Source organism: Leiobunum rupestre, chromosome 2, assembly GCF_980474605.1.
Source record: "Leiobunum rupestre chromosome 2, qqLeiRupe1.1.hap1, whole genome shotgun sequence".
Lineage (NCBI taxonomy): Eukaryota > Metazoa > Arthropoda > Arachnida > Opiliones > Sclerosomatidae > Leiobunum > Leiobunum rupestre.
The window spans coordinates 92,670,905-92,696,794 of NC_143385.1; the positions used below are offsets into that span (position 1 = coordinate 92,670,905).

General features: G+C 34.8%; 1 protein-coding gene across 1 annotated transcript in view; it reads left to right on the top strand.

Moving 5' to 3' along the window:
• Nucleotides 1-1,152: 1,152 nt before the first annotated feature.
• The window catches only part of LOC149960357 (uncharacterized), a 35,562-nt gene continuing 10,824 nt past the window's right edge, over nt 1,153-25,890 (top strand). Inside the window, exons 1-19 of the mRNA XM_090167465.1 lie at nt 1,153-1,263; nt 4,025-4,209; nt 6,481-6,737; nt 8,615-8,659; nt 9,199-9,303; nt 12,519-12,640; nt 13,455-13,507; nt 13,590-13,642; nt 13,712-13,818; nt 14,547-14,700; nt 14,847-14,896; nt 15,002-15,135; nt 15,208-15,311; nt 15,901-15,936; nt 20,889-21,016; nt 21,169-21,239; nt 21,450-21,514; nt 24,174-24,321; nt 25,040-25,157. Coding sequence (XP_090023591.1) covers nt 1,191-1,263; nt 4,025-4,209; nt 6,481-6,737; nt 8,615-8,659; nt 9,199-9,303; nt 12,519-12,640; nt 13,455-13,507; nt 13,590-13,642; nt 13,712-13,818; nt 14,547-14,700; nt 14,847-14,896; nt 15,002-15,135; nt 15,208-15,311; nt 15,901-15,936; nt 20,889-21,016; nt 21,169-21,239; nt 21,450-21,514; nt 24,174-24,321; nt 25,040-25,157 — 2,008 coding nt within the window. The 5' untranslated portion in view covers nt 1,153-1,190. The remainder of the gene's footprint in view (nt 1,264-4,024; nt 4,210-6,480; nt 6,738-8,614; nt 8,660-9,198; nt 9,304-12,518; nt 12,641-13,454; nt 13,508-13,589; nt 13,643-13,711; nt 13,819-14,546; nt 14,701-14,846; nt 14,897-15,001; nt 15,136-15,207; nt 15,312-15,900; nt 15,937-20,888; nt 21,017-21,168; nt 21,240-21,449; nt 21,515-24,173; nt 24,322-25,039; nt 25,158-25,890) is intronic.

A 25,890-nucleotide genomic window follows, 5' to 3' on the forward strand; every position in this document is an offset into this window, starting at 1 on the left:
TTCTCATTGCAAATTTTCTTATTGCTATAAGAAAATTGTCAATGAGAAAATTGTAGAGCGTCACCGAAAACGTACAAATAGCGGTTAAAATTTTTATTTTCAAAAAACGTGAAAATTGAATTTAATAGTTGGCTTTTATGTAATTTCAAGTCATCTGTGTTTTTCCTTCTTTAAAAACTGACATTTATAGATTTTTGTAAAATATTTCTTCGTAAATTGTAACTTTAATCAAAATTGGTATAAATTCGTTACTACATGTAACATTTGGTTTTCAATCATTGAGAACTTCTCGTCGAGATATTTCAACAGCAATGATTTGGATTGGAGCTCCAAGCTTTTGGAAGAGGGAGGCAAATTCACCAAAAAAACATTTTTAGTGAGGTAACAATTTTATATTAGTAATCGCCCTTAATTTTTGATTACTCTTTTTGACAATAAAGCTGTGATGATCGTACTTATTGTTTGATAATTATTTTAACAACAATTATTTAAAATAATATATTTTTGTATGGCGTTTGACACTTAATTGAAGACGCCCAAATCTGTAGGTCCTCAATTCGGCACCAAACGACCTACAACAGCGCAAAACCAGATGTCAAAATATTACCACTCTTCTTCACGCATAGGTTTTATTTACCAAGGAGGATTTGGTGTGCATTATCAATACTGATTGTGTAAATTGCAAGGAACTTCAAATCGAATGAATGATTTGCATTTGTAAAACATCGAATCGTTTTATTAATCCACACGCCATATCAACTAAATAAAGCGAATAAAGCAAAGCATGGCATCGCTCATCTTTCTCTGTGATTAAAAGACTGAACTTTCTGGAATCAGATCGACAAATAAGAAGTGCAAAAACGATTCATTTATCGCTACCGGCGATCCAGATGGTATTCTCAAAAATATTTTCTGTGTCGTATTTTCTAACCGTACCTCTACTTTTTTCATATCTGTAGTTAATAAAGGCATTATTGTCGGATCCTTGAAAATTTCATTCTAGATTGTGTATTCAGCTTTTTGACTGGGTTATCAGGCCATACACGCAATCATTTCTTCAAAATGCGCGAGTACTTGAGTTAGATAACGCGGTGTATTTTATTGGAAATCGCTAACTGTCCTTTTTAACTCGAGGTATAATCTTAGGCGGGATTTAATGTTCATTGATTGAGAAAAGGAAATTCGGTAAGATGTTGAAGTTGAGATTAATTTTTCAGATACCTCTAACCTACATCATTACGACTATATTTAATAACGAAAAAGGTAAATGGTTGAACTCTTATTTGCTTAACAATTCAGTAACAAATTTGATCACTCTACGTCCCGTAAATTAAAATTTATCATTAAAAACGTACAACAATTATATAAAAATTAATAAAATAAAACCTCTAATAAATGCCTGAAAATAAAACTAATTTTAATCTTGAAATGTATTTCTGTAAAAAGGTGCGTTTGACAACCCTAAAGCCAAATTTCAACGTTCGGTTTATTTTAAAGAGTACTCAATCTAAAGGTACGATTTCTAAACAATGCAATACAGTATTTAAGCAAATTTTCCTAAATAAAGCCAGTTTCTTTAATTACAATTGATAGAGACACTTGTACATAAGATAAATTAAAACCACAACACCCACTTCTTGTACAATAAAAGTTTCTTATTTAAAAAACGACGACTAGTTTCGTTGCCCCTTCGGGAACATCATCAGGTCTAACTCTAGCGTGATGCGGTTAGCCAATATATACAAAAATTCACAGTACAGAGGTTGGTTTACATAACCAGTAAAGCGTCAAATATAAAGAATAACAAATAAATAAGAGTAAAAAATTAGAGGCTTCGACAACTCCATTTTAAATAGAGGGATAGACCGTATAACCCATAGACAAGCCATTGAAAAAAAACACGCTCCTAATAAAAGACTGGAAAACCCAGAAAATTGTAGTTCTACCGTACACCAATGTCTCAAGTACTATCGGTAACGAATTTAGCAAAATTAATATAAAACCAGTTTATAAACCTATTAATAAATTAACATCACTGTTTACCTCCACCAAAGACAAAATTAAACTCTCCGAAAACTACGGAATATACCAAATCCCCTGTAGTTGTAACGCCATCTACATTGGACAAACAAAACGAAATTTTAAATTTAGAATTAACGAGCATAAGTTGGCCGTCCGTAATTTAAAAATTAATAAATCAGCCCTAGCCGAACACGTATTTAACACAGGCCACATACCCGACTTTGACAACATTACCTGTCTATTCCAAACGGATAATTATTTAAAACTCAACGTTTGTCAGTCTTAAGAAATTATTAAAAAACGTAATACAAACGAGGACCTATTGAATAGGTAGTTTCACCGCACTTTTTTGGTACAAAAATTTGATTTGAGGGTTTTTATAATTAAGTTTTTATTTAATTATGTATTCCCTAATTTTTTACTCTTATTTATTTGTTATTCTTTATATTTGACGCTTTACTGGTTATGTAAACCAACCTCTGTACTGTTAATTTTTGTATATATTGGCTAACCGCATCACGCAAGAGTTAGACCTGATGATGTTCCCGAAGGGGCAACGAAACTAGTCGTCGTTTTTTAAATTAAAAACTTTTATTGTACAAGAAGTGGGTGTTGTGGTTTTAATTTAGTTTCTTTAATGTTTGAAGGAAACTGGCTTCATTTATTCTTCACTTCGGCCTAAACAAGCATGACTACCATATCATATTTGAACTAACCAAAAATGTTATCTTAGAGGTACTTGTGAGACAGTCTACATGTATCCCAAACGCTTTTCTCTTTTTCTACACATGGGTGTTGTTTAAATCTTGGTTTTAAAAAACGTGTGGATTGAAATATATTCACGTATGGCATTGAAAGATAACCCCTCATGAACAGTGTCTATTTTTATCCAAATGATTAAAGAATTTCAATTATCTGATAAAAAAACTATTCTGTACGTGCTTGTCATCAAACTTCACACAAGTGACTTTTAATGGATCATTAAATAATTTAATAGAAAATTTAATTACCATGGTTTTAGATAATACATCTATAATAAAGTAAATTATTATTTCAATGCCTTGTTAAATCTTACTTTTAGTAACTAACCAATTATGTAACCTAATTTAACTCGAGTTAAACGGCAATTGGTACTAATAATCTAACACCAACTTTAAATTAAAAAAAACTAACCATTTTCGGCCCAAGTAATCTAGCGATTGTTAGTGCCTTTAAACATGTTGTCAGTTTACAATGCAAAGGAGGGTGGTGGAAAGCCATTTATACCACGCGAGCTTACAGCTCCACACATTTACAACTACCATTAACCTCAACAACTTTTACTGTAAAGGAAAAACCGAAGAACTCAAAAGAAACGACAATTAACCAGGGGGTAGAGACCTTGCAAACTCAACACCGGAGTTAAACCCTGTTTTTAGCCAGTACCACGAGTGGTGATTAAACGCAGCTCCTTTTGCTTCGAGGCGAAAGTGCTAACCACACCTCCACCCCACTGCCTGTATAAAGTTTTTTTCAAAATATAATTAAACAACCATTTCGATTCACTTTTTGTAGGATTAATAATAATCATTCATAAGGAGATTTAACTTCCGTTGTGTGGTTTTGATAATAGTCCTTCAGTTGAAAGTCCGATTCCCTTCTCTTCTCCGTTTTTTAAACCTTTCAAAAAGGTATCATTCGACTTTTTACTGTGAACGGTTTTTGTAACATTTGAAAAACAAAGTGTCCAGAAACCCACCCATCTTCTATGTAAAGGACTTCAATCCTTTGGTTTGTCATTCTATCGATGTATCTTCAGCCCATAAGAACTATACAGCTTATACTCTGTATCGTGTACACTAAATATATTTAATTTTGGTTTCTTCTATTTAGATATTAATTTTAAAAATAATAATTTGTTAATTCAATATTCGTTTTAGAATGAGCATGCAAAAATATCGAAGATGTTTTCTATCTTAAGTTTTACAACATAATATAAAGTTGGCGTTAAAATATTTTACAGGTGTTCTGAATGGAATTCGAGAAGTGTTGGCTTTTGTGTTAGTGTCATTTCTCAGGCTAAGGAAAAAAGCGAGGCTAGATTTGTACGACTTTACGGAAAAACCAACGAAAGATCTCGAAAAGTTGGCCATCAAAATACCGCGGCAGGAATATGATCTGGAATATCGTCGGCCCATTTCCAAAAAGGTGAGCTTCAAATAGAATTCGGAAGTTAATGTAATAGAACAAATGCATTAAAATATTTATTGACAACACTGCAGCTGTTTGGAGGCAACTCACGCGTCTAGTCGTCAGGTTTATATCAAACTATCTTTAAAATTGACGGGGACCAGCACACAATAATATATGGTTTTTAACTATTGACCCTTTACGAGGGTTCGCAACCTTAAAAAAAAAAGATTTATAACCACAACCCGTCGGAGTTGAGGTTCCGATTTTGAATAGTCAGTATATCGAAAACCGTTCGCTATTGTAGCCACGCCCCACTATCAGTTAGCCCATTCCGAGTTGCCAAAGACCACTGCCTTCAGAACATACATCGAACGATCATTCCTAAGTTTGCAGTAATGATGTTAACCTCATCGATCAACTTAACTTCATTAGAAAAATAGCACTGTTAAGAGGTTTTAACCAACGGTTCATAAAAAAAAATATAAATAAAATAAAAAATAAATTTGACATTTCAAATAAAACGAAACTAAAACCAAGCTTTGCAAATGAATAAAACCTTATTATTTGCCTTTTAAAAATTTAGGAAGAGAAATCGGGCATATGTTCGGCACTAACGGGTTTCTTCCAGCCTATAACAACAAAATTCGTCAAATTACAGCGCCCCGAAAAGACCAATACGAAACCCTCGAAATCGAGACATTTATAGATTAAAATGCACGTGTCAAATTTCACATATAGGTCCAATACGACGTAACTCACTAGCACCCGCAAAATAACTCGAAGTGGGTATGAAACGCAAAAGACAATTCAAATCAACACTGGTGGAACATGTGAACGGACTGGCCATAGCTTAAGAGAATAGGAGATTGATCTGCTAAAATGTCAAAAACCGATTGAAACTCAAAAAAGAAAATCGTTAAAAGTAATTAAATTAAAAGAAAAAATCAACTGATTGATCTTAAACCGCTGAAGATCGTTTAGTTTAAACCTGAGTCGCCTCGAAAGAGCTGTAGTGTTGTAAAATAAACTATTTTCAACATTTAATTGTACAAGAGTGGTATTAATATTTTTTTCACTTATTTTTTCATATGTATCTCTGAAGATACTCTTATACTGGTTAAACAAATCTTTTAATTTTGCATATATTAATTTGTATTATTACCTGTTGGATTTCTTTATTTCAATTCTGATCTAACGAGTGTTTAAGAAAGGAGAACTAGCTTTATGTTACTAGTTTCATATGAACACCACTAAAACTTAAAAATACTAATCGAAAACTTGAAGCATCTTAAGCCAAAACGTTATCAAAATAAGTCTTAACATGAGTTTATACATATACATCATTGAAGATAAATCTGGTTAGACCCTTCTCGTCTTTAGCATTAAGTCATTAACACTTTTGCAGAGCAGAAACTGAACCGAATTGAATTACGTATATGGTAAGAGCGCCTGACCAATTGGCCCTAGATTTAGCTGTGCTGAGAGAGAACCGATGATACTTGGCTCGAGTGATTCCTCATTGGCTATTTTCAGGCCAATTAGATAGCATCATTTCGGGCGGCATGAAAATCCATAACCTTAGTCTTGCCTATACGATAGCCACATAAATGAAAGTTCTATATATATATGGGTGGATATGAATAAATTCGTGCTTTCCATGATCCCTTGAAAGAACGAAATGATTAACAATAATTAAAACATAAACATTTTTTATATAATTTTTTTCTTCAACAGAAAATTTCAGTCGATTAATTGTAGAGAGCATAAAAAATAACATTATAAATTTTATCTAAAAAATAACATTATAAATTTTATCTACAATAGTGTCCTTTTCAGATATGTGAGTAAGCAACTTCTTTATATTGGAAAACACGGCCATCATCGCTTAGATCTCATCCACCTAATTAGATTTTCTATACTGATGAAACTTACAAAACAAGTGTCGAGGTCTATTACTATAAAATGTAATTTAATGCTGGGAACTAAAAATTTAAATGCACTTTTTACTAAATATTTGTTTTTGTTAGAATTTTCCTTAAAAACTATTTGAAATCTCAAAACGAACCAGTATGAAAGTATGAAAACAAAATTTCCAAATTATCTACCAGCTAATACGGTTTTTATGTTATTACGTAACCATGTTTACTCAATCGACATTTACTTTTGTCCCAATTTCGTTAGGCATTTGCAATAATTATTTATGTATTATCTTTTGATGTTAGAAAATAACTACGTCCAGTAATTTATTTGATATTTTAAAATTAATGAGTATGGTTTTTTTTGCAGGAAACGGAGAGCGTGTTAATTTACGGGGGAAATTCTTCCGGGGCCAGGCTATTGCTTCGAACCAGCAGAACCCCAGAAGGACTGAGCTCAATCTGGATATCACTCAAGTTAGATTCCGGAGAAGAATACTACCTTCCAAAGGAAGAGTTCTACGTCGAGCCCAAAACTGGCCAAGGGAGTTTTGTTGGTGGAGGGTTGCGTATGAAATGTTTAATTCCGATGAGAAGATGGAGAATTACTTTCAACGGATTTCTGAGGTACATAAAAATATAGATATATTATAGATATATTATTAAAATTTAATTTAGGACATGTCTGTTTTATCATTATTCACACCCCTTTAACAAAATCTTTAATCGAAAGGGTTGAAGGAGGGTATGAACCCGATATTAAAACAAACTTCGGGCGCTGTTTGCGGGTACCTCTACCAATGGGCCCACGAAAAATTTCAAATGAGTCACGTGATTTGATATATTTCGTGACGCGTATTCGATGGTTATATGCGTAAGAACAGCCTTGGTAATGCTTCATAATCACTACTGTGCAGTCAAAGTTCCAGGCTTGTACCTCGATTTAATTTCACGATAGCCGTTGTTCGGTGTTATTTTACGGATAAGGCTTGTTCTGGATAAAACTCGCAGGTTGGGAAACACTTCAGCTTATTTACTCCTTGTCGTTCTACATAAGTGCTTCTAACCGCCAATTGATTAGGTTATTTAGGTCGTAAGTTTATGATATCTCAAGGTAATCAGCACGTTTATACCCATTCGACCGAAATCGCATTCGACCGAAATCGCATTCGACCGAATCCCATTCGACCGAAAGAATTTTACAATGTAGCCCAATTGGCGGGGTGATTTGGTATTTTATTTATAAGGTATGTACTATCGAAGATCCATGTTTAGGTTAGGTTAGGTTAGGTTAGAGTTGGTTAAGTTTACTATTTCAGTTTTTACTTTACACATCGCGTTTCGGCAAGAAAAATAGCAATTTGTATCTTTCTTTATTAGCTATCCGCTCCATTGCAAACGACTTCAGTAACTAAATTGAAAACATAGCAAAAGCCAATTTATATAGCAGCGTTCGGTCGAATGGGACACCTCAAAAACCGCCTTCGGTCGAATGGGATTTCGGTCGAATGGGACTAAAGCAATCAGCAAGTCAATTCAAGTTATTTATTTATATTCCCCTTACCTAGAAATCGGATTTCAATTTGTATATGATTCAATTATCTTATGTAACTGATCTGAGTTTTTCTGTTACATTAAATTTAACTTCCTAATGTAATTAAATAAATATTTTTAATCAATATCTGTGAGGCTGCTGAAATCTGTACATCTTCAATTAGTCAGTTTACGATTAATTCAAGATGCACAAATAATACTAAGTTATTTATCTTCCTTAACGAACTAAAATAACATTTTAGTAGCTCACCACGACAGCTTCTGAGGAAAATACTGAGTGCTACCAGCTTTTTGCAATAAAATCATTAATTTTGCTGACAGTCTAAAATAATATAATTCAACATACTGCCATCATATGTAGGGTTGGCTTATTTAAATCAATGATGTTTTTTAAAAAAAATCAATGATTTAGATCAATTTTATATAGTATTTTTCAAAAACAAAAAACCTCGCCAATTGCTATAATTTAGGTTGAAATATAATCTTTCTTGTACTACCCCCTAATATTGCATTGTGGGTGGGGATTCTGCCGATTTTTTTGTAAAGTACCAAAATATATTTAAAAAAAAACCTCTATATGATTATTAGCCTAAATTGAATAAATTTATTATACAAAAACAAAGATTAAGTCTTTAAAGAATTAAAACATTTGTTGTAGGTAAAATTATAATACTAAATAACATAAAACTTTCAATTTTATTTAAAATAAATAATCCATAAAAATCTAAAAAATCCGATTTAAATAAAAAAAAATCGATTTATTTGATTTTTTTAAATAAAAAAATTGCCAACCCTGATCATATGGGATATGTTTACACTAAAAACAAGAAGATAATTATGAATGAACCTTCTACTTACTTTTAAGAACTATAAATAATCAGTCGCTTATATGAAATTTATTTTTATTTTAATACAGTGAAAATAATTTATGTTTTTTTTAATTTCAAAAGGAGAAAAGGAAACGAAAAGGCGCTGCACGTGCGATTTGGATTCTTGTAGGTATTTTAGTTAAAATTTTGGTAATTTAAGCTAAGAAAAGTAAAACTACTGGTTTATAATTATGGAGTAGCTATGCTGATGGGGCTATCTTCAATTTTGTTCGGAAAAAGTTACCTTTTTATCTAAAATATCAAACCTCGAGTTTCTTATAAAACTAAATTTACCCAAATAATTATGCAGAAATGAAATCTATTACTTTGTTCCTTGATGATGACTGTTCCTATCTTTAAAGTAAGGTCTACAACGTCAACTACTCAAGCAGATTAGAGCAATTGTTCTAACAGTCAAAACGTGACCTGCTAAATGAAATAAAATGTCAGTATAAAGTTTTTAGCAGTGACCAGGACTATTAACAAAACGTTTGACAGTGTGTGGTCTTTACAGACGAAAAATGCTTAGAAATTTTCAAGTGCAAATAAAATGTTTTATATGAAACTAAAATTCTGTATATTGTATTTATGAATAGACCTTATCAAGAACCGTTCTGGGAAATTAAAAATATTTATATTTGCATAATGTTTTTTCTCTCTCGTAGATGGATCGTGGCTTCCCCTCCTCAAGATGTCAGTGACGCGATACACGTTAAAACATGGGCAAATTTTCTCTCGGGGGAAGACGATTGGATGGATAAGATAGAAAAGTAAGTATTTTACTAAATTAATAGCTTTTAGTGATTTTTGGTTAATATAACACAAACCCGTTGATGTCATACTTTTTTACGTGAACTTTAAAAAAATACTAAGTTTAATACGATTGAATAAATGTGTTATCAATTTTATCTTCGAAAAAGATTAAACTTATCAATTTCATTATTATTTAAATGTTTATCAAAATTTAACGTATCAGCAATAAAGAAAGATTTAATCTTATCATTGTTTCAAATGATGTAATTTGCAGCCTTAAATTAGTTTTGTCAGTATACAAACAAGTTGGCAAGCCAAAATATACCTCTCCTCGGAAGAATTGTCCCTAGTGGTATTAATTTATCGAGATAACCCTTAAAGATATATCTCCGCAATTTAGAGTTATTTGTTAAAAATATTAACCCATTTCTATCCCGCCCGGTATAAAATTTTAATTATAATTAAAATGATTGAGACGAAACGACCAATTTTAATTTATTCAGAATATCATAAGTTAAGTAGTTACAACAGTAAGTTAGACGTACTATAACAATGCACAATTGAATTAAACCCTTTTACAGAACAAGTTTATCAGTTAAATATAATACGAAGCAAATTTTAATGAAAGAAATATCTACAGAGGCTTTTTGGAATTACTCTCTTACGAAATACTTGCCGCATCTTTAACGCTCATTTTATTTCAACACTCGCCCTTGATGAAGATACCGTAGATATCTGGTAGTGGACGACTCGTTCACTTCCTGTTGACGTTGTGACGCATACCACATGAAAAAGACCAATGCCGTCCAATTTCCAATATCATATAATGACTCGCACACCCAAGAAATCATTGACTGCGTTAGAAATCGTAGATATCCAAATATCCACACCAAATGTATTTACAAGAAGCAAAAACCTTACCATCAACAAAGCACAGAGAGCCACTTGACGAACCGCCAGCTCTTAAAGCAATTAACGTTAAATTATCTCCTTTGAATTAACAGAACTATATATAGGTCGTTAAAAAAGTGGACCACCCACAGGGTCTACCCTTTAACCCTCTAATCTCGGCTGACTGCGCTAAAACAAGATTTAACCTTTAAAAAATACCAGATTAGGCCTTCATAAATTCATTAATAAAAAAAGACTTTATTACCTATTATGCTTACGATGCCTGTCTTAATTTCAGTGAATCTAAGGAGCTATCGGTGGTTCTGTGGTAGAGCGCTCGACTGCCAAGCCGAATGGTCTGGGTTCGAAACCTGGGTGGCGCATTTATTTTTAATCAATAGAGAAACGCTAAAGTAGAATTTCTTCGATGCAATAATTTCAATTTCAATTCTATTTCAATTAAACCAAAATTTCGTACTCTATTAAATACGCTTCCGATAAAGCTGAAGGTCTAATTTTCAAAAAGGCGTAACAAGTGTCGGTGGTTCTGTGGTAGAACGTCCGCCTGTCAATCAGGAGGTCTCGGGTTCAAATCCCGCCCGATGCGATCGCAAATTGATACTAAGACGAATACCGTGTACAACTGGTGGAAACCCTGCCATTGGACGTTGAGAGGTAGCATTACACTCAGCACTCGGTCCGTCCCAAAGTCATTAAGAAGAAGTTGGAGAGAAAACGCCCATATAAACACAACAGACTCAACATGCACATCCATCAGAACACAAACACAACAAATTCAACACTCACAACCTACGCATAAACATTACAAAAACCGTAATACACCAAACCGTCACGACGGTGAGCGAAAAAACACCATCCAAACCAAACCGCAAATGCATCCGTTAACGCTCACCGTCACACGGTGGTTTTGCCAACCCTTTGAGAAACTGCGTACGCAGTGATTACACTTTGCACCGAAAATGCGAACGCGTTCGCAGTCCTGACAGACAGACACACCCACAGACCTACCCACAGACCCACCCACAGACCCACCCACAGACCCACCCACAGACAGACACGGTCGTTGTATAACCCCTCCTAGGGGACTTTGTCCCCTCGGAGAGGTAAAAACGTAGACTATCAAATTGTATCTTTTACTTCCATTATACCGCATTGTATCCCCCAAAAATAGCGGCAAAATCAGTTTACTAAAGTATCTTAGATATGAAAAATAACTGTTTATCTAAATTCATATAAAGGGTCATATTACTTACTCATTCCAACTTAAGCCGTTATAAAATGTGTTGCTTTTTATCTTATTCCTTTAGATTAAACGATTTACAAGCCTGGGTATTAATATCGATTTAAAAACGTTTTTAAGATAATATATATATAAAAATTAAATTATAACTATACTAAGACACATTTGCACGCTCAACAGATAATTTCCTTATCCTGAAAATTTCAGTTTGTTTATATCCTTTGGTCCTTAAAATCATTAATGTTTCTACGATTTTTTGTATAAGAACCGACTCTTTAAATTTTAATTTTATAAAGTTTATTCCTCTTGTTATTTTAGATATCAGTTAAACGGATTTTTAATTTTAAGAATATCATGAAAATGATATGTAAGATAAAAAAATATTTTAAAAATGAGTTTTATTTTCATAAATATTAATTTGTGATAATTTACAATAAACATTCACTGAGTAACTTTTATTAGGAGATAAAAAAAATCCATGGTTTCGCCAATGCAAATCACCACACTTCAAATCAAAACATTTTAGGCAAAAGATGATGCGCATTATATATAGTATATATAAGAAATCACCCTTAGTCAAGTAGAATGTTAAAATTAAGTACAGCCTGTTTTTCAATTTAAAGTTGTTAATTTTTGCTGTCCACACTGGTTCTCCGTGATGTGGGTGAAAATCCCAATTAAGTGATAGATAATTTTGAATGTTCGTTAGGATTTTGTTTACCTTCTGCCCTAGCTTTCATGAACTTTCCACTACAGTTAATGTATATTTTCCCAAGTTTTCTTAAACTGAATTCTGGATTTGTACATTTTCTCAATCAGAAAATGTAACTTTATTAATCGAATTAAATTAGAAACATAGCAATACAAATTTCGGAGAGATTTGTTATTGAAAAAGTACCAATATCGAATGTTGTCCCTAGTAAAATAAATATTTTTAAAACTGCTGCCTGGCCTGATAATTTTAGATTTGATTATCTTTGAATTCATAGTTTGCGTTTTTAAAATTGAATAATCTTCGGTAATCCTCTTGTTGTGTGATTTATAGAATTGACCAAAATCCTCGTTCCACTTACCTTTCAGAGTGAAATCTTTGCAAGACCGATGGATCCAGTCTGGAAATATACTGGGCGTGGTGCAAATTCCAGATGATGGCATAGACGATAGAGAAGTCTTTCTTTGGGGTGCTAGAAGGAGAAGCCAAGGTCAATCACGATTCCTCTTTTTATTTTTATTGTAACTTCGTTATGAGGAAAAATTCGATTATTTCACTTACTGCCGTGTAACAAAAAGTGTATGGTATTTTAACCTTAGTTGTAATCATCAGCGTTGCCAAATTTTTCTGACCGAATTATTGTGCCAAGGGTAAAAAATTATAGAAACACAATAGAAATAATAGTTCCAGTATAAAATAGTATAAATTACTTTAAAAACATGCAGGTTACTGTTCTCGTGTGTCGTTTCTTTATAGGAGTGGATGTAGTCATTATCAACCATAGAAATCGGAATAACTTACTAGAACGATTTTTAAATTTTTGCCGTGCGCGCCGATTAGAAGTTTCGATTTCTATGGTATCGACTATAATATTTAATTTGTTTTAAGTTACGTGGTTTTTGTTTCAGGTGACGATTTTATGTATACTTATTATGAAATTCGTATTATTTTCGTAGTAGAAATAATACAAATATAAAAATAGTACCAGTATAGAACAATAGGTTGGAAATATGGTATATTTTGGTACTATATAGTACGCTCTCAAAACAATAGTACCACTCATAATATGATGCAGAATTATGGAATTTGTACCATAATTATAGTATGGCAACGCTGGTTATCATAAAAAATTTCGAAGTTTCAAAAGTTCCCTTTGTAATCTAACTGAGACAAAAGTTACGCTAAAATGTTTCATGTGCATAGAAATCAATTTTAAAATATAAAACTATGAAAAAACGGCATAAGAGGATTTGGATTCTACACAGTACGCGTAGTTGAAACATCATTTTTACTTTTTTAAACAGAAAGAGAAAGCAATAATCTTATTAAATCGAAGGAATATCTTTGCTATTTTGAGGTAAAACCAACCTAAATATATTTTTATTCATGATACACTTAATTCAAATTTTGATAATAAATTTCCGTTTGTTCACTTTCAGACTGGGGAATTTCTACATTTTGGCCAAATAAAACTCCCTTCTGCTGATAACCCGTATGCATTTTTGTCAATTTTATTTTAACGAGAAGTTTAATTTCAAATTGATATCGTTTTTTTGTCAAGACTTGATTATGCGTTTGTGATTTTTTCCAATGCTCTTGATGGACCGTGTAAACGTGCTAAAATTAAGGATGATGGAAAAGGGAATAAAATCATCACTTATTCTAGAGGTACTATATACAAATATGAAAAAAATCAGGGATAATACTACTTAAGGCTATTAACTTTATGTTAATCATGACTTCGATATTTGCTAATGCTGAGACATTTTCCAGAACTAGACAATAAAGTACGTACAACTTCTGAATCGAAACAGATCGCGCGTTTCATTATAAATTGATAACTAAGGTGTACTTTTGGCTTAATATAATTATTGTTAACTTTGCTAATTTAAAGGGTTTAGCTTTAAATTTTCCATGGCTGACCGTACGATGCATAACTACAAATGGTAACTGGGTTAACTAAACCATTAGATTATAGGTATTTTTGGCAATGAAACATTTAATAACAAACATTCAATATAACTTTTTATAATTGATGACTAAGAATTGGAAGTCGCTACACTTATTATTTGCCTTTAACTGTTGGTAAGGGAAAACTTAACCGTCGAACTACTACCAGTCAATTTGTTCTGAAATTTTAACATATAAGGATTACCACAATGGACAACAGCTACTACCTAACATAGAAATTCCTGAACAGTAAATTGGGCAATGGAATATTTAGGTTTCGAGTTTAACGTGCTAATTTCGTTAATGTTTAATGCAGCGATATATTGATCATTCGAAACGAATTATGAAAATAATTTATAAAATAGTACGCTCTTCGTTAATATTATTGGGATAATTTCCAAAATATTATTCTGGTACGACATTTATAAGATCATTTGCAATCTTAGGGCCATTTACCCGGAACTGCTTTATAAAGAAGGCTGATGAATCGTTGTCTTTACCCAACGGAGATGTTCGATCGACGGTAGCTCAAGTGTCTTTTGTTGATGCTGTGTTGGAAGGTGAAGATCATGGCCATGGCGTCATCATTGAAAATCTAGGGTAAGAAGTTGTTCCTGTGTTCGAATTAGTGGAGGACCAAACCCAGTGATAAGTAGCCCCCATGAAGTAGATGATAATTTACAATTATATGTCCGGTATAATATTATTACAACAATTAATAAGTTTTTCTATTAATTTCTACTCAGGAAAACTGGACAATCGTTAAAAAAGCCGAAGATAAAATTACCGACATTAGGTAACTAATAATATATGACGTTTATTATGTTAAAGACTGTGTTCATATTTAGTTAACCTTCGTAAATAATTGCCTCAAAGTTATCTGTATGTTCATATTTTAAAGTTAGGCAACGGAATGAAAAGTTAGTGTTACCGTTAACGGATGAAGACTGTCGACTGAGCGAAATTTCTGGAGGAAAAGGGTCTTCCTTGGCTCAACTTACTACTCTGGAGAAAGATGATGGTGTTCAGAAAAAGGTTTGCCCTTGACATTAAATATGTTGTTTAAAATATATTTTAAGTTTATTGGTATTAAATTTTTTTTAACAGTTTCAAGTTCCGAGGGGAATTGTTGTTACAACAACGGCCTACGATCAGCATATTAAGGAGTCTCTTATGCGGGATATCATTGAACCTTTGGAAAATATTGCTAGGTAATTTATAGCAAAACAAAAGCGAGTGTTTGATTTTAAAGAAAATTCTTTATATTTAATGGCTATAACATTTTCGACTAGACTTTTCTTGGCAACTCCGTCAGGTACAGTCTCGTACTTCAAACTAGCCATTAACCGGTTTTCAGAAGATTCATTTAATAAAGGCATAGAATCTTAAGGGTCTGTTTACAGTTTGGGGTAGATGTGTCACTAGCCCACACGCGCCAGCCTAGGGGGACGATCACGAAATATAAAATACGAAATATTCTAAAATATGAGCTACGAAAGTGCCCTTTGAGATAAACACATACTTTATATTAGATTACAGTTTTTTGGAAAATTTTAACCCAAATGGAATATTGTGATTTTTCAAAATAAATATTTAAAATACAAAAGCTTGTTATTTAATTGTGATTCAAATATAGCTATAAAACATAATAAACCTTTATTGTGATTGAAATTTAAGTTTTTATTAATAGTATAGGCAGTACAGTTCTAAAGTAATTACATACCTTAGAATTAAAAAATTTATGATATTTCATTGATAAAGTGAATATAGAAAACATTTAAAATTGTAAACTTTTTTCAGAACTAAACCCGATTTACTGCAGGAATCCTGTAAGCTGTGAGTTCATAATTTACTTTCGTTGGAAATTATTACTTTAACGTTAGAATAACTTTCTTAATGTTAAAATCTACAAATAAGATATGTTAGTTTCCCTTTCTACCATAATAATTATTTGCAAACAAATTTCACGATTGATTTATTTAGAAGCAATGTAATTCTTTTATTACATTTTTGACATTCTGTTGTGTTCCAACATAATAACCACGACAAGATTAAGATGAGTTAAACAGTTTATTAATGAAGATTATATTTACATGATGACGATACATATAGCACAAGGAGATCAAGTTGACTGGTGGTTATCTAAAATGACCCGTCGTATTTATAGTCTGTGATAATTCGGTGTAGGTCAAATAGTTTTTTACATGAACATAACACCACTTCCCCCTTTTTTTTATAAACCTAATCTGTCGATTGGTTTGTGATGTCTTGTTGAGCGTCGAGGTTGGTTATGATCGTCGCTGTTGGATGGCTTTTCTGACGTCGTCATTATCGATGATGATTTCTGGACGTCTTCGTCGTTATTGGCTCGTTGCTCTGACGTCGTTAATGTCGATGTAGATCTTTGGACGTTGTCATCGTTGCTGGACCGTGAGCTTGCTGGAACTGATGATGGACCAGGGAACCAGTCGTTGTCATTGTGTGATGAGATACCAAGTTCTGATGATGGATCTGTTGTCGTGGCGTCATCGGATTTTTTGTGTCGTAGCCTCAATTGATTTTGATGTTTTCGCATAGTCTTGTTTTCGCCCGTGACCTCGTACATAGCTTTGCCGATTTGCTTTGTAACGATGCCAGGGATCCATTTCGGTCCACGAGAATAATTTCTGATGAGAACGTGGTCTGCAATCTGGAATTTGGTTTCATTATTACTGGTTTCGACATGATCAGGTTGATTTCTAGGATGGCATAGATCGATGCAAGTGATAATATTTCTCCCAAGCATGAGTTCGGCAGGGGATTTTCCACATGATGAGGGCGTACGTCTATGGCGCATCAGAATCCGCGACAGCCTTTGTTCCAGAGTTCCATGACTGAAAGTTTGGAGACCATCGTTTAGCATGTCGATTGCGATGTTGCTTCCTCCGGATAATTTCTTCAGAGCAACCTTCACCGTACGCACCGTTCTTTCGGCTTGGCCATTGGATTGCGGATGGTATGGCGCAATCGTAACGTGTTTTATTTCGTTATTGGATGTGAATTCTTTGAACTGGTCGCTCGTGAAACAAGTTGCATTGTCCGTAACCAACGTGCGCATGATACCAAAGCGAGCCATCTTGGTGCGTAGTGAACGAATAACTGTTTCTGTCGATGTTGTGGGTACGACATCTACTTCAATCCATTTAGAGTACGAGTCGACAGTTATGAAAAGAAGTTTGTTCTCGATGGGGCCGGCGAAGTCGCTATGAACTCTCTGCCACGGTGCTGTTGAGATGGGCCACGATGAGAACTCCTTCTTGGGTTCTGGTGCGATTGATTGACATATTTCGCACTGTTTGCTGTATTCAACGATCGCTGCGTCGATTCCTGGCCACCAGAACATGGACCTTGCGAGCGACTTCATTCGAACGATGCCTTGATGGGTTTCGTGAAGTTGCTCTAGTAGTTTCGAGCGTAGAACCTGCGGAATTACGACTCGTTGCCCAATCATCAGCACACCTCGCATGGTTGACAGCTCGTCACGTCTGCTATAATATGGTTTGACTTCTGGATCTTGTCGTTCGGACTGTTTCCATCCGTTTACCACACTCAATATAATTCTGCTCAGGAAATGTCTCTTTCAGTCGCTCGTTGTATGTCGGACAGGTTCGTTCGACTCTTGTTCATTCTATCGATTAGGAGAACATACTCCGTTGGCAACGGTGGCTCTTCGTGATGAACTTTCAGCGGAAGGCGACTTAGAGCGTCCGCATTGGAGTGAAGGCTTCCCTTCTTATATTCGATAGTGTAGTCGTATGCTGGAAGAGTTATTGCCCATCTCTGCAATCTCGCTGCTGCCATTTGAGGAATTGGTTTGTTCTCGGAGAGTAAGCTAACCAACGGCTGATGATCGGTGATTAGCTTGAATCTATTTCCCAATAAGTAATCCCGGAATTTAGTGACTCCGTAGACCAATGACAGCGCTTCTTTCTCGAGCTGTGAGTAGTTCTTTTCAGCCGATGACAGCGTGCGGGAGGCGAACGAGATTGGCCTTTCTTCATTGTTGATCCAGTGTGACATGACAACGCCGATGCCAACGGGTGACGCGTCACAGGCCAATCTGATTTCCTCGGTCGGGTCGAAGTGTACCAGAAGATTCGAGTTAGTAAGTAATTCTTTGGCTTTCTTGAACGTTTGACTTTCCGTTGGACCCCATTTCCATTCAGCATCCTTCTCCAATAGTCGATATATCGGGGACAGGTGAGTGTAATAGTTCGGTATGAACTTAGAGTAGTAGTTCAATAGTACTAGAAACGATCTCAGCTCATCCAGGTTCGTTGGCTCAGGCGCTCCGGTAATCGCAATCATCTTAGTCTTCTGCGGGTGGAGTCCTTCGCTGTCCATATGGTAGCCCAGGAAATCGATCGATGTCTTTGCAAATTGGCATTTGTCTCGATTCAGTTTCAGACCCGCTTCTTCGAAAACTTGAAGTAGCGCCTCGCGTTTCTTCCAATGATCGTTGTGATCAATTCCGCCCAGCAATATATCGTCTTGGAATGGAGTGACGCCATGTTGATTTCTCAATAAAGACTTCATATGTTTTTAAAAACCGCGGATGCGAATGATACTCCGTATGGCAGGAAATTGTACCGGAACAACCCCCTACGAGGTCATGTCGAGTCTTGTGAATATCTTGCAACCGGCAAATTTAGCGAAGATATCTTCCGCCTTAGGAATTGGAAACTTCTCCGTCTCGATCTGCTTGTTAGCTGTAAGTTTAAAGTCGCCGCAGATCCTGATTTTGCCATTCGGTTTCAAGATAGGGACAATGGGAGCAGCTGATTGTGCAAATGGTACTGGCGTAATTATTTCGGCTTCTTCCAGACGTCTTAGTTCTTCGTCGACCTTGTCCTTGTACGCGTAAGGAACGGTTCGTGCCTGGAAAAATCTAGGTGCAACTTCGGGTTTTCGGTGAAGATGGACCTTTACGCCTTTCAAACAGCCTCTTTGTTTCGGATCGAAGACGTGTTTGTGTTTCACCAGGATTGACTGCAGGATTTCTTCATAGCATGAGATGTTCAGGATTGAGCTTGCTTGTGGTACGACTCATTCTTGAAGAATTGGAAGTGTCGACGATATCCACGATCTGCCGCATAGCGTAGGTCCATTGCCTTTGTATACAATGATGGGTAGGATGTCTTCGTGCGAATGGTATGCCACTCTAACGTAACTGATGCCAGCAACCTCTATTTTGTGACCAGAAAATGATTTGAGTCGAACACCAGATTTCTCCAGTTCTCTCATTAGGATCACCCCTTCAGCGTCGTGACTTGACATTAATGAAAAGGCAGAACCAGTGTCGACTTCCATGTCGATGGGAACATCGTTGATTTTACACGAGATTCTGTACGGATCCGGTGGTCTCTGGTGGTCGATCTGTCGCAATAAGTGGTATACGTCTTTTTGTTTAGGCTCCAGAGGAACTACGGCAGACGACAGCGTGAAGACTTAATACTCCAGACATGGTGAGTTCCTCTCAGATATGTAGTTAGCTTGTCCATCGTTATTCTTTAGTAGCTTCGTTCGACAGGTACTGGATATGTGCCCTTTTTTCTTACAATGGTGACACGTTGATTCCTTGTATGGACAGCTAGCTGGAACATGACTTTGATCGTTACAACGAGTGCATTTACCTTCGACAAGATTTTGATTTGAAACGTCTCTCCGCTTTGTGAAATCTGGTTGACCCTTTGCCGATTGATACCCAGGGTTGCGTGAGCGTCTCTTTTTTGAGAGTAATGATATCGCCTGAACCTTATCGTCTGAGTCGTGGCTTGCCTGATTTTTCATTGCGCTAACGTTCTTTGTCGCTTGCTCCATAGCTTGAGCTATCGACATGGCCTTGCTGAGAGTTAGTTTTTCTTCAGCCAGCAATCTTTTCTGTAAAGAATCATCAATTACATCCGCATACCAGCCGGTCTCTGAGCATATCGTCCAATGATGTCGCATAGTTGCAGAACTCGCTCATTCGTCTTAGCTCTGAGATGTACTTAGATATAGTTTCTCCTTGTCTTCGGTTTCGAGAATTAAATTTGAAACGTTCCACAATTTCTGACGGTATTGGATTGAAGTAATCCGTCAAGACTTTGACCAAATCATTATAACTTTTGTCAGTGGGTTAATCGGGTCCTACTATGTTTCTGAGCGTGGCGTACGTCGCTGGTCCTATGACTGTCAGCAGCGTCGCTTTCTTCTTAGCAGCGTCATCGATATCGTTTGCAATGAAGTATTGTGCAAGTCGTTCTGAGTACAGCGTCCATGATTCGGTTCGGTCGTCGAATTGACTGAATTGCGCCGTGACTGACATGACTCTTGAAGGTACTTGAAGTCGTTGAGAGTTCCAGTGACAATCTTCGATACAGCAACGATGACGGTGACGTAGTTTCTTTTACAGGTTCGAATACTCAGCAGGATCCCATCCTCGTCGCCAATTTGTTGTGTTCCAACATAATAACCACGACAAGATTAAGATGAGTTAAACAGTTTATTAATGAAGATTATATTTACATGATGACGATACATATAGCACAAGGAGATCAAGTTGACTGGTGGTTATCTAAAATGACCCGTCGTATTTATAGTCTGTGATAATTCGGTGTAGGTCAAATAGTTTTTTACATGAACATAACACATTCTTTCTGATCCCACTAGGCTAATTGAATAATATATTTTAAGTCACAATAGTACTGCTATTCTATGAAAAATATGTTAACAAATAATTAGTAAATGTACGTTTTTTAAATTTTCAGAGCCGTGTCAGGTTTCCAAAACCGTCCTTTATCTCAGAAAATTAAAGACATTATTAAGGAAAGTCTACATGCTTCTTTCGGAAGTGATATTGGAGTTCTTAAATTTGCTGTTAGGTCATCTGCTTCCGGTAAATATGTTTTCCAAAAAAAATCTGCAATTGCATTACCCGCTACCGTTAGCAGATCAATTGACGCTGTTAGTAAAAATGTTACGATGTTAATTTCGAATATTAAATACCGATAGATTGAAACAAGTTTAAAACAAAAAAATTTAAATTAGGTGAAGATTCGGAAGAATTATCAGCTGCCGGTCAAATGACAACATATCTTGGTGTTCAGGGAATTCAAAATGTAAGTCGTCTTAAAATTCTTATTTTTTTTTCTGAACAAAGCTATTGAATTAGTAAGAATGGTGGATCGCTTTTGGTGAAACAAATTTTCTATTCTATTGAGAAATCATTTTTCTGTATGCAGTTAGTGATTTGTACAGTCCCGTTTATATATAACGTGTAATAACAGTGAAGACATAAAAATATAATATTATTGGTTTTTTATATATAGATTTACGACGTAGTTGTGAAATGTTGGTCATCACAGTTTTCTTTTATAGCGATACAGTACAAAAGGTAAAGTTGCTTTATTATATTTTCTAACTGAAAATTTGAAAATTGGGCCCTCGACAGAGGGATTAACGTCATTGCATCAATTTTTTATTAGCAGAAAACCAAAAATTAGCATAAAAATTGTGATTATGCCAACTCTTATTTTGGGCGAAATTATTTTAAAATATCTTTTTTCCATGAGACAGAATATACATATATAAGATAAAGCATTAAAGTATTTGACAACACAGACGTAAAGTACATCCATATGTGACTTTATAAGTTCTTTAAGGAAACCTGGTTTACGGCATTTGTCGTAAATTATGTCACTTCCAATTTCTTGAAAAAAAAACGCGTCATCAACTTTATAAATGGGAAACGAAAGTTCGTGAAGCATTTGACGCTTTGACAATCTATAAATTAGTTCGTAATCACAAAAGCTTTTGCTCCTGTGATATCTTTTTAATAACACAAGGAACTTAAGACTTTTACTTTTACTGTACGTTTCACGTGAAACCAAGTCTAATTGAAATTGTTTATGTGGAAATTAGCGGAATATTTATGTTATATAATTTAGAGAAGTAAAAAGGCATGTAAATGAAACATTCAATTGGGGTTAAAATGCTTCAGCTAATGCATGGGTCATATTTTCATGCGTGTCCCTCTTTTTTTAAATCGATAATTCACTTATGAAATGCGTTTCCTTACATTAATTATGAACAAGAAAGTATCAAGGATAGCTCAAGTTAGAGAAGAAATATATTTATTCGTTTATTAATAAATATAACTAAGGCCTTTGATACTGTGGATCACGGCATTCTTTAAACTACTCTCAAGAATAAGAATTTGTCTACAGAAGCATTGAAATGGTTCAACTCCTACTTTACTGATAGAAAACAAGCTGTGGTTGTCAATGGGGAAATCTCAGAGGAAAAAATTGTCCGTCAAGGTGTTCCCCAGGGAAGCATTCTCGGACCGACATTATTTAATATATTTACTAGTGATATAAATCAATACCTTACCACAGGTCTCTCAAGGGAGTACGCGGATGATAACGCTCTCATAAATTCTACAATAAATATTGATGACTTAATGAAGGAATTGGCGAACGAAACACAAAATTTTAAATCTATGTTGGACTCTAGAGGATTAATATTAAACCAGGGGAAAACTAAAAACATAATTTTCTGCCCCAATGGGAAATCACTACAACCTGATGAATATACTACGATTGTAGGTACTGAAATCAAGAGAGCATCATCCTACAAATATCTTGGGCTTATAATAGACGACGCAAATGCGTGGAAACACTACATCGATCATGTTATTAAAAAGACTAATAGTAGGTTGGGTATACTTAGACCGTTACATGCATCCCTGGATACAGACACCCTAAATTTATTATATAGAGCTTTGCTTCAGCCAATTTTCACCTATGGTGATATTTTTTATAACTCAGCCAATGAATCCTATTTAAAGAAAATACATATTGCTCATAATAACGGTGCACCTTTTGAGGCCAAGAAGAAAAAAATAACCTCAGCTACGGATACACGAGACCAACTATATTGGCTAACACTGAAAGAACCATATCTGAAAAATATTCTGATATTTATGTATAAAGTATCAAAAAACCAGTGCCCGGAATATATTTTTGACTTTTTTAAAAATTCCTCTAAAGTTCATAAACACGTACAAACCCGCGGTTCTAAATTAGACTTTTATACTGATCATCTTAAAACATCTTTACGTAATAAAAGTTCAAAACATCGCAGAATAAGTTTATGGAATACCATGAAAAATTAATTAAAGCAGATAGATCATTTTAAACAATTCAGGGAAGAAGTGACAAAATACATCATGAGCGCAGAAATATAGATGTGGATTCTTAACTTCCTTGTATTTTAAATTAATACGAGGGACCTCTTGGTAAATCAGACTCGTCTGAAAGATATATCCAATAAGGCTTTTTATTAATATAATAATAATTATCTCGCACCATCCTAGGCCCAAGAAATCTGGCGACTTTTATTGCCATTGATACAAATCGCCGGGTTAAATTGCGTACAGTGGTAGTGGCAACCCCGTTTGTGCCACGTGAGACAACAGCTCCGTGCATTAGCCGTTAACGTCTGCACGTTTTTATGGACCGGGGAAACCCCTATCACCAGTGAGGGGACAATTTACAAAATCTACACAGAAAGAGTGGTTTGGAGTTCTCAAATATTTGCCACAAGCTGGGATCGAACCCGGCGTCTCTTGCTGAGAGACGAAAGTGCTAGCCACTCCACCATATCACTTACTCCTTTAATAATAATCAGCTAGGCTAATACCCAAGGCACCACCTCAGGTCTAAGTCTTCAAGTTACTATTATTCTAGGCCAGTCTTAAAATCGCTGCTCAAATTCACTCTGTGACGCCTTCAGTGACTTGTCTTCAAATATTTTTTGTTAAGAATCTACCAACTATTTTGCTATTTATGACTTATTAAAGAATTACGCGCTTTGACGAACTCTGTGGTTATTTTAAATACGAAGACAATTTTTTTAATTAATTATATAAAATTTTTCAAAGGAATTTTAACGAGACAAGTTCGGTTATATGTTTCTCATATAGCACATTTCAATTATATCTTTGTTCATTACCGGGTGTCAGATTTAATTCCAAAAATATACTGTTTCAGACAAAACGGACAAATATTGAACTCTCCGATGGCCGTGGTGATTCAAGAAATGGTTCCAGCGGACGTGGCTGGTGTCATGTTTACTTGTGATCCAGTGACTGGCAATCCTGGAAAAATAACAATTACAGCCAATTATGGCATAGGCGAGGTAGGTGTGAGCTTTGATATTGAAAAGAACTTTACAGATATTAAAGCAATGAAATTACTTAGTTTTACTAAGCCAGTTATTAGTTTGCGTTGTATTTAGCATTTTGCTCCGTTAGAAAGGTCTACAACTCACAAGGAGACGACCCGAGGTGTAACACACCGATTTGGTTCAAACTCGTGGGTTTGGTTGGCCTTCATGAAATTTGAAAAAGGGAAATGTTTCCATAGGCAAACGTTTGGCCATGGCAACCAAAAATGTTTTTGACAACACAAAATGTAATTTTCCCATTGAAAATAACATGGGAATTTGTCAATTTTAAAAAATTTAAATTTTTGAAAATGCTAATATAATTAGAAAAATAATGAAAAAGTTCGAAATTGATTAAAATTTTTACCGGGGGTACCTTTAAAATTGGTCAGATTCTCATGATATATAATCAGCTAGGCTAATACCCAAGGCACCACATTAGGCCTATGTCATCAATCGACTTTTAAAGCCATTCAATGGGAAAATTCCAAAAACATTTTTAGTTGCCATGGCAAAATGATTGCCTATGGAAACATTTCCCTTAAGGGTTTTTCAAGTTATATGAACGTCTACCAAACCCCTGAGTTTGAACAAAATCGGTTCATTACACCTCGGGCGTAGACAGACACAGCATCTAGTGGTATTTCCAAGTTTGATATTTTTATTAAAGGTGTTGTTGTTCTTTTTTCAGTCGGTTGTGTCAGCGGCGGCTGAACCTGATACGCTCGTTATTGGTCGGAATGAAAAAGGTCTTGATGGTTCGTCAAAGACCGACATTGGGAAGAAAAGCATACAGATTGTACTTTCAGGTAAAATACATCACCTGATTGAAAATAATTTATTTTTATGCTTATGAGTATGTGTAAATACTAACTCAATTACACTAGGTCTCGAAATGAGACTCGTACATTTGAATATTTAGTGCCTTGAAATAGTGAATTCGAGGAATTCACTTCTCTTACTCGATTATTCTTTAATTATATATTTTATAGTAATGAGCTAAATTACAGGAGTGTATATTCGCGACAGAGGCGAGATCAATTAAGACAGGGGAAATGAGAACGTGAAAGGTTAAGGGGAGTAGAGTAACCATTTAAAAACACGAATAAAATATGGATGATGTTAATTTCCTAGAATTTGTATCTTAAGTTTTACCAAAGAGCATAGTTTCCGTTTCTGAGGATTGTAGTAGTGGGTTGAAAAGGAGCCGATGCACTCGAAAGCTTCCCAAAAAGGTTATTTTAAATAAACAATTTGTCATACCATGAAGTTTCAGTCTCTTTAAATTTATTAATTGTTTTATTTAATTTTCATCATGGTAAAGCAGTTTTGTGTACAAACAAATAAACTTCGAAAAACCTTAAAACGTCTAATTTTTTTTCTCACTTAAGTTATAAAACGTGAACATAATTTCGCTTTAATTTACAGGAAGCGGTGTTTCATTTTAGTTTCATCGTTAAATTTTAATCCTAGCCATTTTATAAATGCTTCAGTTAAAAACAACATTTTTAGGTTTTTGAATGATTTTTTCATCTTTAAATA